The 16,798-nt window shown below is 48.2% G+C and overlaps 2 protein-coding genes across 2 annotated transcripts in view; both read right to left on the bottom strand.

The window, feature by feature from the left end:
• Positions 1-16,798, bottom strand: part of LOC137435139 (autophagy-related protein 16) — a 307,119-nt gene that overhangs the window by 248,591 nt on the left and 41,730 nt on the right. The window lies entirely within an intron of this gene.
• The window catches only part of LOC137435134 (phosphatidylinositol 3,4,5-trisphosphate 5-phosphatase 2A), a 136,837-nt gene that overhangs the window by 103,617 nt on the left and 16,422 nt on the right, over positions 1-16,798 (bottom strand). The window contains 1 exon segment of the mRNA XM_078784626.1: positions 11,185-11,335. Within this exon segment, the coding sequence (XP_078640752.1) occupies positions 11,185-11,335 (151 nt within the window).

The following is a 16,798-nucleotide window of genomic DNA, read 5'->3' as shown; positions in this document are numbered from 1 at the left end:
TTCGGAAAATTTCTTAGTTTTAACCATGGGGCCTAAGAAAGTGAGTGGCAAGTGCAGTGCTGAGAAGAAGAAGAGGATGATGTGCTTGGATATAAAACACGCAATCGTCGAAAAACATGAGCGAGGTGCCGAGGAGGACGTATATAACGGCAGAGGAGAAGAGCATGCCAGGCCACAACTTGTTCAGAATGCCGGCGATAGCTCGCCTTCTCTTTGTGGAAAACACGGTGAGATCCTTAACATCCAACAACTAATGGGACGCAAACGGGGCGCCCAGTTTAGCGGTACACACATTGATGAATCACCCTGCCTGTGAAACACCGACATGACAGGTTATAGCTGGGTCGGGATTCAAACCCAGGCTGGACAGTTTAGACTTTAGAGTCAAGTGTGCGTACCTCCAGTCCAGGCCATCCTGCCAACTTGTATGCTGCATACAGGTGAAATATAAAGCGCGAGATATTTTTATATATACTGTATATTTTAAAAAAAATTGGTGTGGTTTTTGGCGGGCTGGAACGGATTAATAGCATTTCAATGCATTTCAATGGGGAAATTTGATTTGAGATACGAGCAATTTGAGTTACGAGCTCGGTCACGGAACGAATTAAACTCGTAAGTCAAGGTTCCACTGTATATATATATACATATATATATATATATATACATATACATATACATACATATATATATATATATATATATATATATATATATTGTTGCGGTTTTGAGAACCCCTCACTTTGTAAATACTTGTAAATAATATTCCATCATTTAAAAGGTTAAAGGTTGCACCCTTAGTTAGTCCATATGCAACACGTAGCTCACCATAGGAACTTTAGTTATTTCCTTATTATGTGTCAGATAAGGCCGTGTTCCCAATAGTTGAATCTGCGTTGCATTAATCAAATAAGATAGGCCCCATTCGCTTCCTTTCCAACCTCTCTCTCCCAATTCTATTACACGCCTCCGCTTGCCAGCAGCGTTCGCTGCGTTGAGCTGAAGTTTGCTCGCTCCAAACGCCATTGAACACGCGGTCAAGCTCGAGGAAGAAGGAGGCGGAGCGCCGGGAACAAGGTGTGGCCCTGTCAACTCGCCGGAAAGTGAGCCCTCGCCAACCAATCAGGGCTGAGGTGAGCTCGCTGGCGGGCGTGGTTTCAAAGTGCGCGCATTGATCTCAAAGCGCATTATATAAGCGCGTGCGCAAAGCCCTTTGACGGACTTCTTTCAAGGACTGCGCCACGGAGTGCTTATTGTGAAGGACTGCGTGGAGGTCTGGCCAGCGAGCACATTCTGATACGGACTGCGCCACGGACTGCTTATTGTAACGGACTGCGCAGGGGACGATCGATTGTAAAGAACTTGTGAGGAAAGGCGCTGATTGCATGAACTGCCTGTGATACGAGCCATTGATCGGGAGAGAGAGAGAGAGCTGGCACGAGCTAAGTATTACATACGCCGCATCTCAGTCCCCCCGATATATGTAACCGCGATATACGTCCGCTCATGGTCAACGATACGCGGCGCGCTGCCGGCCTGCCTCCATCACCACCACGGCACGAGTCGGGACCGGACGAGGAGCCTGACCATCTGCCTGGACCTCCCCCCCCTACCAGCTACCATCAGTGTGAGTGTGTATGTTCGTCCAGGGTCATAAGTTAAGACTGTATAGATAAGCCTGCCCTGTGTCCTTTTGTTTCTTCTTCCTTGTATATTCCTTTCGTTTCCTCTTGTACCTTGTTCTTCCTTGGTTTTTTTTTGTTTGTTTGTTTTTTTCCTAATTTTCCTTATCGCGGTTACATATATCGGGGGGACTGGGATGCGGCGTACGTAATACGTAGCTCGTGCCAGCTCTCTCTCTCTCCCGATCAATGGCTCGTATCACAGGCAGTTCGTGCAATCAGCGCCTTCCTTTCCTTTTTCCTAATCCGATCGCCTCCGTCCTTTTTCAATTGAGTACCTGTGGCACGATTTGGAAACCGCTCAGGATCGGGTTAGTCTTTGTTAATGGCTCGGGCCGTGGATTGCTAACCGCTCGGCAATTTCCATCTTATCCGTGGTTCGAGCGGGAGTTATTTCCCTGCTTTACGGTCGGGTTAGTAAGTAGGTATTTGGGACTTCATTGACCAATCACCCAAGCTAATTCTGACCGGAAGGAGCGTCATAGCTTCCAGGATTGGGGGACGGCCAGCTTGAAAGACAAGGGGATTAACCCCCCCTTGATAAGGGGAGCGCCGACCCCCGAATCCGCAACAATATATATATATATATATATATATATATATATATATATATATATATATATATATATATATATGTATATATATATATATATATATATATATGTATATATATATATATATATATGTATATATATATGTATATATATATATATATATTGTTGCGAATATGGAATTTGGCCTCCATATCCGCTTGTAAATATTCCCCTATTTTCTCCAATACTCCCCAACTTTCCCCAGTCCCCCATTCCCTAGTCCCATTGCATGTAAATAACAATCAGTAGAGCCGACCTTCCCCTTATTCCCCCATTAAATGTCGTGCCCAGGTCCACCGCACCACACGTAGACAACTTTCGGACATCTTCCTAGTTATTCTTAATCTATGTCAGTTAAGGCCTCGTTTCCATTAATTATGACTCTTCGTTGCACCAGAATGTGATTATATGGCATCAGTAGTGAGTTTAGGACCTTTCCCATACCTCCTCCCATCTTCTTCCCCAAACAACAACAATAACAACAACTACAACAACAATTACAACAACAACAGAGGGGATGGCGGCGGAGCGGGGGAGGATGCGTCCTCACACCGGCTCGATTAGCTCCAGACTATGCGCTCCACGGGGTTACCCCGAAGGGGCTGGCTGTCAGCTCCTCGTCAGGGGCGGAGCCAGTAACCCCCCCCCCCCGCACGCACCCAATGAGAAGCAACGTGCCGATTCCACGAGGCGGAGCTAACGAGCCGAGGGCGTGTCACTCCCCGCCGGATATACGCGGCCCCGCGCCGGATGTGACGTCAGATGCGCCCCCAGCCTGGAGAGAGAAGTCGCCACCCCTCGAGCGCTGCAATACCTCCACCGCATCTCTTAAACTGGACCGTACGTGATCCTGCCCTGAGCTCCAGGTGCACCTGGAGCGATCGCTACCCGCTTTCGTTGCAATCAAACCCCGTGTGAGTGAGCCTTGTCCCGTTTATCTGTCGTCCGTTGGGGTTAATATAAGTGTGTTTAAGTGCCCACCTTCCTATGTTTCCCTCTTGTCCCTGTAATCTAAACCTTCCGCATTATTGTAATAACAACCTTTGAGAACCGTATCCCTGGTGTCGTGTCGTATTAATTCCAGCCGTGTGTCTTCTTTTTCCTTCATTGGTCTAGCATAGCGCGATTAGTCAACCCCGGGTGCAATCGGGGTAACTTGTGCAGACGTGGTCATACCATAAAACCGCTCGGTAAATAACATCCAAGCCACGTCTGTAACAATTGGTGTCGAGGAGTGGAATTCGAACCCGGGACTAAATTAGTTAGGCCCAAATTTTGGGAGGGAAAATCGATTCGGAGCGCGTTTCCCGCGCGAAATTATAACGGCGAAATTTCAATTTGTTTTACGAAAATAAAAAATAAAAACCGAATTTTGAAAGTCGCGCTATGGCGGATCAAGACAGCTGGGGTCCGGTAAAGGAGAGTGAGGTAGGGTCGATCCAGGACCAAAATGAGGGACAGGAGGAGAGCGAAGCAGTGAGGGCGGCAGGTTCGCAAAATAGCGCCGTCACGCACGAAGAAGCGGGCGCGCAAAATGGCGCCTCGCTGGTCACCGTGCCCGCGACCGAAGTAGCGCCGCTGGGAAGATTGGAACTTTTTTTTATACAAATGAAGGCCCTTATGGCCCAGAATAGTGAGCGATTGGAGGGCCGGATGGATGCTCAGAGTGAGCAATTGGGGGTAATGGGGAACCGGATGGATGCTCAGAGTGAGCAAATGAGGGTTAATAGTGGGCGATTAGAGGGCCAAATGGGGGTAATGAGGGACGAAGCGAGGGGTACCAGTGAGGGATTAGACAATAATTTTAAGGGATTAGACAATAATTTTAAGGGATTAGACATGAAATTTGGGAAATTAGACGATAGATTAGGGGAAATACAGGAGGGGTTAACGGGGGTAGAAAACAGAATGGCCGCTCAAGAGAATCAGATAGAGGGAGTGAAAAATGGGTTAGAGGGGTTAGAAAACAGTATGGAAGGCAAATTGAGGGACATGAGGGACCAAGCGGAAAGGGAAGTTAAACAAATGGAGCAGCAGATAGAGGGGGTCAGAATGGGGGTAGAAACCAAACTGGATGCTCACAGGGAGGAAATGGAGCAGATGAGGGTGGCATCTGGGCAGGAGATGCAAGTGATGGGAGAAGAGATCAGAAGAGGAGTGAGTGAGGAGGTCGGAGGAGTGCGCGAGGAGGTGAGGCACTGTAAGGAGCGCATGGAGAAAGAGGTGAGAAAGGGGACTGTAAAATTGCAAGGTGGTATAGAGGAGTTGACGCTGGGAGTAGAACAACTGACAGTGGGACAAAAGGAGTTGGGGGACCAGGTAAAGAAGAACACAGCGGTAATAGAGGGTTTAAAATCGACACAGAAGGAGATGAAAAAGGACGTAGGGGTAATTAAAAAAGAGTGTCAGACGGTACATGAGGACCTGACGAGGAAAATGGACAAGGTGGTAGAGGTAATGGAGGTTAAAGAGCGGGAGGTGCGGGAGCACATAGAAAAAAATAAAGTGGAGTTAGAGGAAGAACTTAAAGGGGCGCACGAAGAGATGAAGGAGATGAAGCAAAAATTAGAAGAAGTGGAAGAAGGGGTGAGCGAAATTAAGAAGCGACGGAGAGAGGATAAGAAAGAGATAAAGGAGGAAGTAAAAGAATTGGTCCAAAGTCTGTGTTCGGATCGTGATGATGTGCTCATTAACCGGATGAGGGATTCGCAGGTGATGGAGGAGAAGCGAAGAGAAAGAGGACCCGGTGTAAGTGGTGACCAATATGGTCGTGCGTATGATGCGCCAGGTGATTTAATAAGCTTGGGGGTCGAGATAGACCCGGGTGTTCGTGAGAGGCCGTTGGTGAAGTGTGCGACAGGTCTGGTGTGCGAAAATGGAGGTGTGCAAGAAAGTCCGACTCTGGGGTGTGTGAGGAAAAAGTGCGTGCCAAGGAGTGAGGGTGCTGGCGAAAGTGAGTCGGTCGTAGCGTGTGTGCGAGGGAGCACATGGAAGCGCGGGGTGGTGAGTGTTACAGAGGGTGTGACGGGAGAGTGTGCGCAAGAGTGTGCGCGAGAAAGGTGTGTGACGGACAGGTGCATGAGGAAAGAGTGCGCTGTCAGAAGTAAGGAAGAGTGTCCACCTGTGGTGAGTGTTACAGAGGGTGTAACGGGAGAGTGTGCGCGAGAAAGGTGTGTGACGGACAGGTGCATGAGGAAAGAGTGCGCTGTCAGAAGTAAGGAAGAGTGTCCACCTGTGGTGAGTGTTACAGAGGGTGTAACGGGAGAGTGTGCGCGAGAAAGGTGTGTGACGGACAGGTGCATGGGGAAAGAGTGTGCTGTCAAGAGTAAGGGTGAGTGCGTTGTCACGAGTGGAGGTGAGAGTAGTGAGAGTGACAAGGAGAGTGAGCTGGTTGTGACAGGTGAGCGAGGATGTACACCTGGGATGGAAGGATGTACACCTGGAATGGTAGAGCGTGAGTGGGAATGCACGCTGGAGTTGGTGGTAAGGCACGTGGTTGGGTGTGCGAATGAGAGCACACCTGTGATTGTCACAGAGGAGGTGACCGAGGAGGGGGCGCGAAGAGGTGTATTGGTGAGGTGTGCGAGCGACGAATGTGTGCCAAAGTGTTCGGTGGTCAGGTGTGTGACCAAGGCGGTGAGTGGAATGGGTGTACCTGGGTGTGTAAGGAACGGTACGAGGGGCATGGAAACGGCTGGATGTGTGAGCAAGGAACGGGCTGCGGGATGTAAGCATGCAGGTGAAGCATCGACGTTAGACGGGGTAGAGTTTAGAACGACTTATAGCCGAGTCGGGCCCTCGGTGCGTGCTGGGCCTCGCTTTGAACGGCCGCGTCCGTGCTCCACTAGGCGGAGCGGGCGGCCCGATAGAAAGGGTCGTCATGGCGACCACTTTTTGTTGAGGCATTCCGGCAGGTCGAGATCGGGACATTGGATGGCTCCACGCCGAGGTGATGCGTGGGATCTCGGCCCGGGTAAGCCCCCGTCCCTGCACCGAGTGCCGGACGCATCCAGCCGCTGGCACAAAACAACCAGCATCCATTGCTTGGCTTTACGAAGCCGGGCTTTGGACAGGGATTGGCGCACCGAGAGGTATTAGTGAGTCGACTGGGTGATGAGGTTAGTGTTTTGGACCCAAAATTAGAGAAAAACAAAATTTGATGATTGGCCAAGGATTGGCAGTAGTGATTGGCAGATGATGGGCAGTGATTGGCAAATTTTTAATTTGTTGAAATTTGATGTGCAAAATTGGTAGTGAGAGACCCCCGATGTGGTGGGATGGCAAATCCACCATCCCTCACAGGGGGGGCAAAGGAGCAATAGCTTATGGGGTGTATGGCAGTGAAAACTAGCCCGGGTGGGTTAGGATATGGTGTGTAGGGATCTAGAGAAGATGACATTAGGTGACGTTAAGTTTAGTTAGTGACTGATACCTGTAGTGGGGACGCAGGTAGATTAGTGTGGATTATAATGACGAGGGAGCGCAATAGTTAAAGGGACGACTGGGAAGCGCAAGTTTCAGAAGGGAGTAGTTAGCTGAGATGATGCTGTGTGTGTGAGGATTGAACAGGTGTGATTGCACAGGTGTGCAACTGGACAGGTGTGTGGAGCAGTGTATGAGTAGTGAGTGTTGTGGATCAGCGCGAATGCGCTTGGGGAGAGAAGGGTGCCGGTGGCACCAGGTGTGAGAGCACAGGTGTGCAAGTACAGGTGTGTGGAGAAAGTTGGAGTAAGTGGTACGGAGTGGTGTGCATGGTGCGAAGGTGTGGATGGGGGAAGAGTGGACCCCCATCACGGATACCCGGGGCGGGTAGTGTAAGTGTTAGGTAGAGGGTGCAGGTAAATTGTGGTTGGATATTGGCATCTGTGGTGCGGTTGCAGAATGGTGTTGTGAATGGGTGCATTAGTGTTGTGGAAATGGCTGGGCGTGTAGCCTGTTAGTGTGTGTAGTTGGTTGAGCACTCCACCACTGTGAGGATGTCGGCCAGGTGAGGCCGCAGGTGGGCTCTGGGAGCCGGTAGAGTTGTGGATGGGGCCCGAGGATCCGGAGGATGGACCCGGGTAGCCCAGTGCCAGAGAGGGCACCGAGTGGGGAGAGTGCCAGAGGGCCTTCCCCAGGTAGTTAGGTTAGGGCAAGGAGCAGGTAAGCTCGGAGGCAACTGCAGTGGTGGAGGTGTGCAGGTGGGTAGACCCACTGGGAGAGGTACACGCCGCAGCCCAGAAATTGTGCGAGGGCACCGGGAGATGAATCGGGGGAGTGAGACCCCAAATTGAAAAGCACCACAGGTTGGCCAATGGGAATTGGTTTTTAGAACCCATAGAGTAAGAGGGCCAATGGTTTGGCCGGAGAAAGACCCCGGGTAGTGTAAAGTTGTTAAAGTCATTTAGGAGATAGTTAGGATTGATGAACCTGTCGCACCATACGCAGCCACTTGCCTGTGGTGATGATGATGACTCCACACCTGTGTTTTCTTTGTTTTGTGCAGGAAATGAAATTGCTGTGGATTTGTGAGACGCATCACGACGTGGATGAGACATTGGGGTGATTCCATCTCTCCCTCCCTAGGAGGGACTGATGATGAATTGGTGATGGCAAATTTTGATGTGCAGTTGGAGATGGCAAATTTTGATGAGAGTTGAAAATGGCAAATTTGATTGGTTAGGAGGGAGAGAAGACGAATTTGGTTTATGGGAGGAACGGGGAAGACAGTAGGGATGTTTGTCGATTTGTAAAGTAGATGTTTATGGGTAGTGTTGTGTTTTGTGGATACAGTAAGGGGTAAGGGAGGGGCCATGTAGGTTACCTGGTGGGGGGGGGGCGTACGATAGGAACGTACCTGTCTCACCTGGTTCCCATGTGCCCCCAGTGTGCATTACCTTATATTGCGTGCACTTTTGCGCCCTTACCACCTTACTCACTTGTCTGCTTCTTTTGTCTCCCACCTCCGAGGATCTGGCTTTGGGGTAGAGAGAGAGGAGAGAGAGGTGCTGGCTACGCAGTTGTGGGCCTGCACTTTCGCTGTTCGCTGCCTGGATCGGTACACCATATGGACCGCAATGTTTGTGGCCACCCACAATGGACCGCAGTTCGTTTGCGGCCAAGCACCACCCGGGGATGGACCTATGGGTCAACGTGGCACCTATGCCATAAAGGTGAACCACTGTTAATTAACACCACCAAGTGCACCACAAGAAGAGCAAGAGACACCTGCAGGGTTAGGGGTTGTCGAATTTATTTTTATTCCAATGAACAATGGTGACTGCACCGATTGGTGGTGGGGTGGTGCTTTTGATGCTGGGAAAGGGTGCTCTGCACGTTATTAAAGGCCGTCGGCCACAGAGCACTCGTGGGTTGGTGTATCGATGCTGGCAAGCGCGCTCTCTCTATGCATAACATCTGCATGTGTTCCTCCAAAGACAGGTCCTGGATCGTAGTGTAGATATCAGCGTAATCTTGTAAATAATGCTCCCTACCGGCTGTATGTTTAGTTTGAGAATTCTTTCCGGATTCGGTTATCCTGTGGGTGTGTTTCTGTGAGGAGAAGGGTGCAACGTCGCAGGGGGACATATTTACTCATTTGTGAATATCTGTAAAACTGTCGCACTCAGGGTAGAGTTAATAGTAGAGGGAACTACATTGCGTGCCACACTAAAGTAGGTAAAAATTTATCGGGTCGGGACGCCCCGAGGGTAGAGAAGGGTGCAATGTTGCGAATATGGAATTTGGCCTCCATATCCGCTTGTAAATATTCCCCTATTTTCTCCAATACTCCCCAACTTTCCCCAGTCCCCCATTCCCTAGTCCCATTGCATGTAAATAACAATCAGTAGAGCCGACCTTCCCCTTATTCCCCCATTAAATGTCGTGCCCAGGTCCACCGCACCACACGTAGACAACTTTCGGACATCTTCCTAGTTATTCTTAATCTATGTCAGTTAAGGCCTCGTTTCCATTAATTATGACTCTTCGTTGCACCAGAATGTGATTATATGGCATCAGTAGTGAGTTTAGGACCTTTCCCATACCTCCTCCCATCTTCTTCCCCAAACAACAACAATAACAACAACTACAACAACAATTACAACAACAACAGAGGGGATGGCGGCGGAGCGGGGGAGGATGCGTCCTCACACCGGCTCGATTAGCTCCAGACTATGCGCTCCACGGGGTTACCCCGAAGGGGCTGGCTGTCAGCTCCTCGTCAGGGGCGGAGCCAGTAACCCCCCCCCCGCACGCACCCAATGAGAAGCAACGTGCCGATTCCACGAGGCGGAGCTAACGAGCCGAGGGCGTGTCACTCCCCGCCGGATATACGCGGCCCCGCGCCGGATGTGACGTCAGATGCGCCCCCAGCCTGGAGAGAGAAGTCGCCACCCCTCGAGCGCTGCAATACCTCCACCGCATCTCTTAAACTGGACCGTACGTGATCCTGCCCTGAGCTCCAGGTGCACCTGGAGCGATCGCTACCCGCTTTCGTTGCAATCAAACCCCGTGTGAGTGAGCCTTGTCCCGTTTATCTGTCGTCCGTTGGGGTTAATATAAGTGTGTTTAAGTGCCCACCTTCCTATGTTTCCCTCTTGTCCCTGTAATCTAAACCTTCCGCATTATTGTAATAACAACCTTTGAGAACCGTATCCCTGGTGTCGTGTCGTATTAATTCCAGCCGTGTGTCTTCTTTTTCCTTCATTGGTCTAGCATAGCGCGATTAGTCAACCCCGGGTGCAATCGGGGTAACTTGTGCAGACGTGGTCATACCATAAAACCGCTCGGTAAATAACATCCAAGCCACGTCTGTAACAATATATATATATATATATATATATATGTATATATATATATATATATGTATATATATATATATGTATATATATATAATAATAATAATAATAATGCATTTATTTTATATAGCGCTTTTCAGGAAGCCCTCCTGAAAAAAAATATATATATATATATATATGTATATATATATATGTATATATATATATATATATATATATGTATATATATGTATATATATGTATATACATATATGTATGTATATATGTATATATATGTATATACAAGGAAATATATATATATATATATATATATATATATATATATATATATATATATATATACTAGCAGAAGTACCCGGCATTGCCGAGCGGGGGAGGGGAGGGGAACGGGGGGGGAGGGGAGGGGAACGGGGGGGAGGGGAGAAGAGTGGGAGGGGGAGAGGGGAGAAGAGGGGGGGGATGGGGAGGGTGAGGGGTGGGAGGGGGGGGAGGGGTATGTATGTATGTATGTATGTATATACATATATATACATACATACATACATACATACATACACACACACACACACACACACACACACACACACACGGGGGAAGTGCTGTCACTGCTGTCCCTCTGGGTACCAGCAACGTCATAACAATGGCACCACTTTTCGCACCGTATTCAGCGGGGCATTTCCTCAAGAGGAATTTCCTCCTCCCCATGGATGCGAACTGGTGGGGATTGTCCGTGCTCTTTACCTTTCAAGCAAGGAAGCAGCAGGTACCATTTTAAAAGTCTTTGGTATGACTCAAACTGGTCCAAACCAGATGGGTGTTTTTTTTTAAGGAGACACTATCTCCTTACTGGATGGCCGTTGACTGCCTTTGTGAGTTCATCCGCCCTTTGCTGGATGTTGTTTTTGGTCCTGGCAGGGTGTCACAGTCACTCTTCCCACAAACAGTGGGGCATGTTACCAGTCCTAAAAGACTGACCTGACTTGAAAATTAGGCAATGGACATAATGACAATCTCTCACATGTCATTACAGGTATTCACTGTTGATAATGCAACTTCTACAATAAATATAGTGATTGGAATGCCACAAGATTAAAAAAAAAATCAACCCATTGACGAAGCAGGAAAAAATACCTGAGTAATCTCTATCATCAGATGAGTCTTTCTCCTTCTCTGTCTCCACAGGAAAGAGAAGAGGAGCGACAAGACCCTGATTTGGCTGCTGGTAAGTACTCACAAGGTCGGCTAACGTCTGGAATCGGACTGCTTGGACACCCTGGTTTGTCTGGATATGTGATGCAAAGGAGAGAAAAAGTCATGATGTACAATGTACATCCTCCCTTGTTGAAAGATCAACACAGGATCAACAAGATCAACATCAATATAAGTTGTGTTGTGGCAATGCAAGCTGTGTTCATTACTTGAGAAATATTGGCCGACTGAAACTTCAAACAAGACAGAGATAATGCTTTGTATGGGAGATGACGTTTGTTGCCAACAGGTCATGCAGCATTGGCTGTTATGGGACTCAATCTGTGCCTTGCTAAGTTAGGGGGGGGGGGGGGGGTCCTATCTATATATATATATTGTTGCGGATTGGAGAATCTTGTTGTAAATATCACCCTGAGTAGTGTAATGATTCCTTGTAAATATCTCCGTTTTGTGTGTAAAAGTCAAAGGTCGTCCTCTTAGTTAGTCCATATACATGCACGTAGGCCACCATATACCCTTCTAAATAGTTATTTCCTTATTATGTGCATTAGTTTAAGGCTGTGTTTCCCATTAGTTGACTCTGCATTGCATCAAATTGAAATAAGATAGATTCCCTTCCATTCCCAAAGCCTCCATTGCCAACTGCATTGCCAACTGCATTCGCCCTCCATTGAGCACGCGGTCAGTTCGGAGAAGAAAGGCGTGTCTCCGCCCCTTGTCATCGGAAGGAGGAGTGAGCCAGCCCCGATCAACCAACCAAGCACGAGGGGTTTGGCTTGAGAGGGTGGAGAAAGAACGATCGGGCGGTTTCGCGAACGTTCCAGGGTGTGGCGCTATAAAACCCGTCGCCCGGAGCCTCCCACCGCAGTCCGCCGGGAGAGAGTTGAGTACTTGAGTTTCAATGGAGGAGCAGTGGTTGTTGTTGAGAGTTCAGTGGAGGAGTGAGCACTGCGAGAGTGGAGTGAACGAACCGCAGCTTTGAGTCCACCGCGAGTGAACAACCGCAGCTTGGTGACCACCGTAGTCCAGCCCCCCTGTGACACGCAGCTTCGACCCGCTGCTATGCGGGAACTGATTGCTGTGGGATCGGTGGCCGTCGAGGTCGAGCCTAACGTCCCGTGCGGGAGCAAGCTCCCACTGAACCTTCCTCCCCTTCCAGCCATTCGTTCCTGCCTTCATTCCCCATTTGTGTAAGTCTGATTGTCGTCCGTCTTCTGTGTTGTCCTGGGGTATAAGTTAAGCCTGTATAGATAAGCTAGAAATTGCACTGTGTCTTCTGATCCTTCCATCCTTCTGTCTTTATTTTCGTATCTTTCCTTCTCCTTGGTTACTTTTGATTGTGTACATAATAGTTAGTAATAAATTTGCCTTCTTTCCTTTGTGGGAGCTTACTCTCTCCTGGTGGACTCCTTACTCTGCCTTCTTTCCTTTACATCCGTTTTGTTTTAGTGATTTCCCCATTGGATACCTGTGGCACGATTTGGCCAACGTTTAGAATCGGGTCTAGTCTCTGCTAATGGTTCGTGCCGCGGCTGCTAATCCGCTCGGCAATTAACATCTTGTCCGCGGTTGCGAACGAGGTTGCTCACCTGCCACCCCAGGAGGGAGCTGGGCAGCTACAGGACTCACGTCGGTCAGTCACAAACAAGGGGATTAATCCCCCCTTCTTAAGGGGAAAAAGGGCTGACGGTGAGATCCGTAACAATATATATATTGTTGCGGATATGGGATTTGGCCTCCATCCATATCCGCTTGTAAATATTCCCCTATTTCCCCAATACTCCCCAATCCCCCATTCCCTAGTCCCATTGTCTGTAAACAACACTCTGTAGCCCCGACCTTCCCCTTTTTCCCCCATTAAATGTCGTGCCCAGGTTCACCGCATCTCACGTAGACAACTATAGGACATCTTGCTAGTTATTCTTAGTCTATGTCAGTTAAGGACTCGTTTCCATTAATTCTGACTCTTCGTTGCACCAGAATGTGATTGTATGGCACCAGTAGTGAGTTTAGGACCTCCCAATACCTCCCCACAACCTCATCTCCGCATCCACCCATCATCTCATGGAACTACAACAACAACAACAACTACAACCACAGCGGGGGCGGCGCGGCGGCGGTGCGGGGAGTGGGCGTCCTCACTCCGGCTTGGTTAGCCGCCATTGCCCATGTGCTCCGACGGGGTTACCACACAGGGGCTGACTGTCAGCTCCTCGTCAAGGGCGGAGCCCGGTAACCCCCCCCGCACCCAATAAGAAGCGGCGGACCGATTCCATCTGGGGCGGAGCTACCGAGCCGAGGGCGTGTCACTCCCCGCTGGATATACGCAGCCACTTACCGGAGGTGACGTGAGATGCGCCCCCAGCTTGAGGAGAAACAGACGCCACCTCCAGCGCGACGATACCTCCCCGCATATCTGGACCGGACCGTGTGGATCCTGTCCCTGAGCCAAGGTGCACCTTGAGCCATCGATTCTGCCCTTCCTTGCCATCAATCCCTGTGTGAGTCAGTCTTGTCCCGTTTATCTGTGGTCTGTCGGGGCTAAGATAAGACCGTATTTAAGTGCCCACCTTTCCATGCTGTACCTCTTGTCCTTGTAATCTAAACGTTCTGCAAACCAATATTATAACCTCCTCCGGAGGTCTTGAGAACTGTACCCCTGGTGTCGTGTCATTTAACCCAGCCGTTGTGTCCTTTCCTTAATTGATTTAGCATAGCGCGATTTGGCCAACGTTCGAGTGTAATCGGGTAAACTGTGCAGACGCGGTCATACCAAACCGCTCGGTAAACTAACATCCAAAACCGCGTCTGTAACAATATATACATATATATATATATATATATATATATATATATATATATATATATATGAATGAATGAATGAATGAATGCATGATCGTTTTAAGGCCATTTTCCCCGCTAGAGCAGGGGTTAGCCTTCGGGCCCCATGACAATCATGGTTCCCTGTTTGAGGCAATGATTTTATGGCCGGATGCCCTTCCTGACGCCAACCCTTGGTCAGGCTCTTACGATGCGCAGGGATACGGTGTACCTATTCTAAACCGGGGTACACACCGGGATCATTCATCCCAGCAAGCTGGTACTCAATTTGCCGACCTCGGAAGGATGACAGGCTGAGTCAACCCCCCTGGCGTTAATTCAGCGATCGACCGGGATTCGAACCCAGGATCCTAGGATCCCAAGCCGGCACCCTAACCGCTAAGCCAACACCATATATATGCAGTCACGTGAAAAAGTAAGTACACCCCATTTAAAGTTTGGACTTTTTCAACATATTTCAACATACAGCTATTTGATCTTCATTTCAACAATATTGATAGATAAAGGTGATATAATATAACAAATATCATGAAACATTTACATTTTGTAGTCCATTGTATAATTTAAATAAAAATAAATGCAAATTTCGCATGTGGAAAAAGTAAGTACACCCCTACATTTATCACTACTTCAAATACCTAAAATTAGAATCAGGTGCACCAGCTCAGGTGCAAATGATTAGAACATCGTCAGAGAAGATCTTCGAGGAACCTGTCTTATTTAAACCTCAGACATTTAGTTTGGTTTGCTCTTTGTTGTTGAAGTGTGCGGCGTCACCATGCCTAGATCAAAAGAGCTCTCTGAGGCCTTCAGAAAGAAGGTTATAGATGCCTACGATTCTGGGAATGGATTTAAAAAGATCTCCAAACGATTTGAAATCAATTTTTCGACTGTCCGGAAGATCATCTACAAGTGGAGAAGATTCCAAACAACTGACAACTTGTTCAGGCCAGGCCGCCCCAGCAAGTTCAGCCCGAGAGCAGACCGCAAGATGCTGCATGAAGTCTCTAAGAACCCCAGAATGTCATCACGGGACCTACAGGTAGCTCTTGCCACTGTTGATGTCAAAGTGCACGAGTCTACCATTAGAAAGAGGCTGCATAAATTTGATCTACATGGGAAGTGTGCCAGGAGGAAACCTTTGCTGTCCAGAAAGAACATCAGGGCAAGATTAAGTTTGCCAATGAACACCGAGGCAAAGACCAGCAGTTCTGGAACAATGTGCTCTTGATAGATGAGTCAAAGGTAGAGCTATTTGGCCACAGTACCAGAAGACATGTTTGGCGCAAACCAAAGACAGCATTTGACCACAAGAACCTGATACCAACTGTAAAGCATGGCAGTGGAAATATTATGGTTTGGGGCAGCTTTGCTGCATCAAGGCCTGGGCAGCTCACCATCATAGAATCCACTATGAATTCTTCAGTACCTGAGGGTGCTTGAGGATAATGTGAGGCAATCTGTCGGAAAGTTGAAGCTCAACCGAAGGTGGACCTTGCAACATGACAATGACCCTAAACATACCAGTAAATCCACCAAGGAATGGCTGAAAAGAAAGAAATGGAGGGTCCTGGAATGGCCAAGTCAAAGCCCAGATCTATATCCCATCGAGATGTTGTGGGGGGATTTGAAACGAGCTGTGCATGCAAGAAACCCCTCAAACATCACACAGCTGAAAGAATTCTGCATGGAGGAGTGGGCAAAAATTTCTCCCAGTCGATGTCAGAGACTGGTAGACAGTTATAAGAAATGCCTACTTGAGGTTGTTTCTGCCAAAGGGGGCAATACCACCTATTAGAGCCAAGGGTGTACTTACTTTTTCCACGTGCGAAATTTGCATTTCCTTATTTAAATTATACAATGGACTACAAAATGTAAATGTTTCATGATATTTGCTATATTATATCACCTTTATCTATCAATATTGTTGAAATGAAGATCAAATAGCTGTATGTTGAAATATGTTGAAAAAGTCAAAACTTTACATGGGGTGTACTTACTTTTTCACATTACTGTATGTATATATATATATATATATATATATATATATATATATATATATATATATATATATATATACATACATACATACATACATACATACATACATACATACATTGTGAGAAACCCCCCGGTGAAACCACCTTTGTTCTCACCCAAATGAGTGCCCCGCCCACCACTGACGTAACCTCCTTGGAGCCTCACGCGATTGGGAGGCGAGTCGGGACGTGATTGGTGGAGGGTCAGAGAGCGCGGCCGCCATCTCATGATACGGACGCAGCTCGGAGGTTCGAGGCCTCGAGGCGAGGGAACTTTCGTTACTCCTCACGACAGCGAGTTGTGCTGATCGTTTATAGTTATGGATTGTACGAGTGAGTGATTCCGGAAGAGAACGAGTGATTCCCGGAGATCGTAGATTGGAACTGTGAGTCCTATATTGCCTGCTTCGTGTTGGAGCTCCTGGCCGACCGTTCCTGGCGGCCTTGTGTGGTATTCCATCCTGGTATCCTTCGAGTCCCGGAGCTCGTCGATTGGAGCCGCGAGGATCTTACCTGCGTCCAGTTGGAGCGTCTGTGGCCGACAGTTCCTGCCGGCTTGTGCAGCATATTACCTTTTGTTACCTTTCATGGTTTTTGTGATCGAGCCAATAAATAATCGTGCTTTACCCCTAGAAGGCCGATTAAAACACAATTGT

The sequence above is a fragment of the Myxine glutinosa genome, chromosome 9 (assembly GCF_964187855.1).
Source record: "Myxine glutinosa chromosome 9, kmMyxGlut1.1, whole genome shotgun sequence".
In the NCBI taxonomy this organism is placed as follows: domain Eukaryota; kingdom Metazoa; phylum Chordata; class Myxini; order Myxiniformes; family Myxinidae; genus Myxine; species Myxine glutinosa.
Note: the sequence above shows the minus strand (reverse complement) of the source record. Positions and strands in the feature narration are given on the sequence as shown.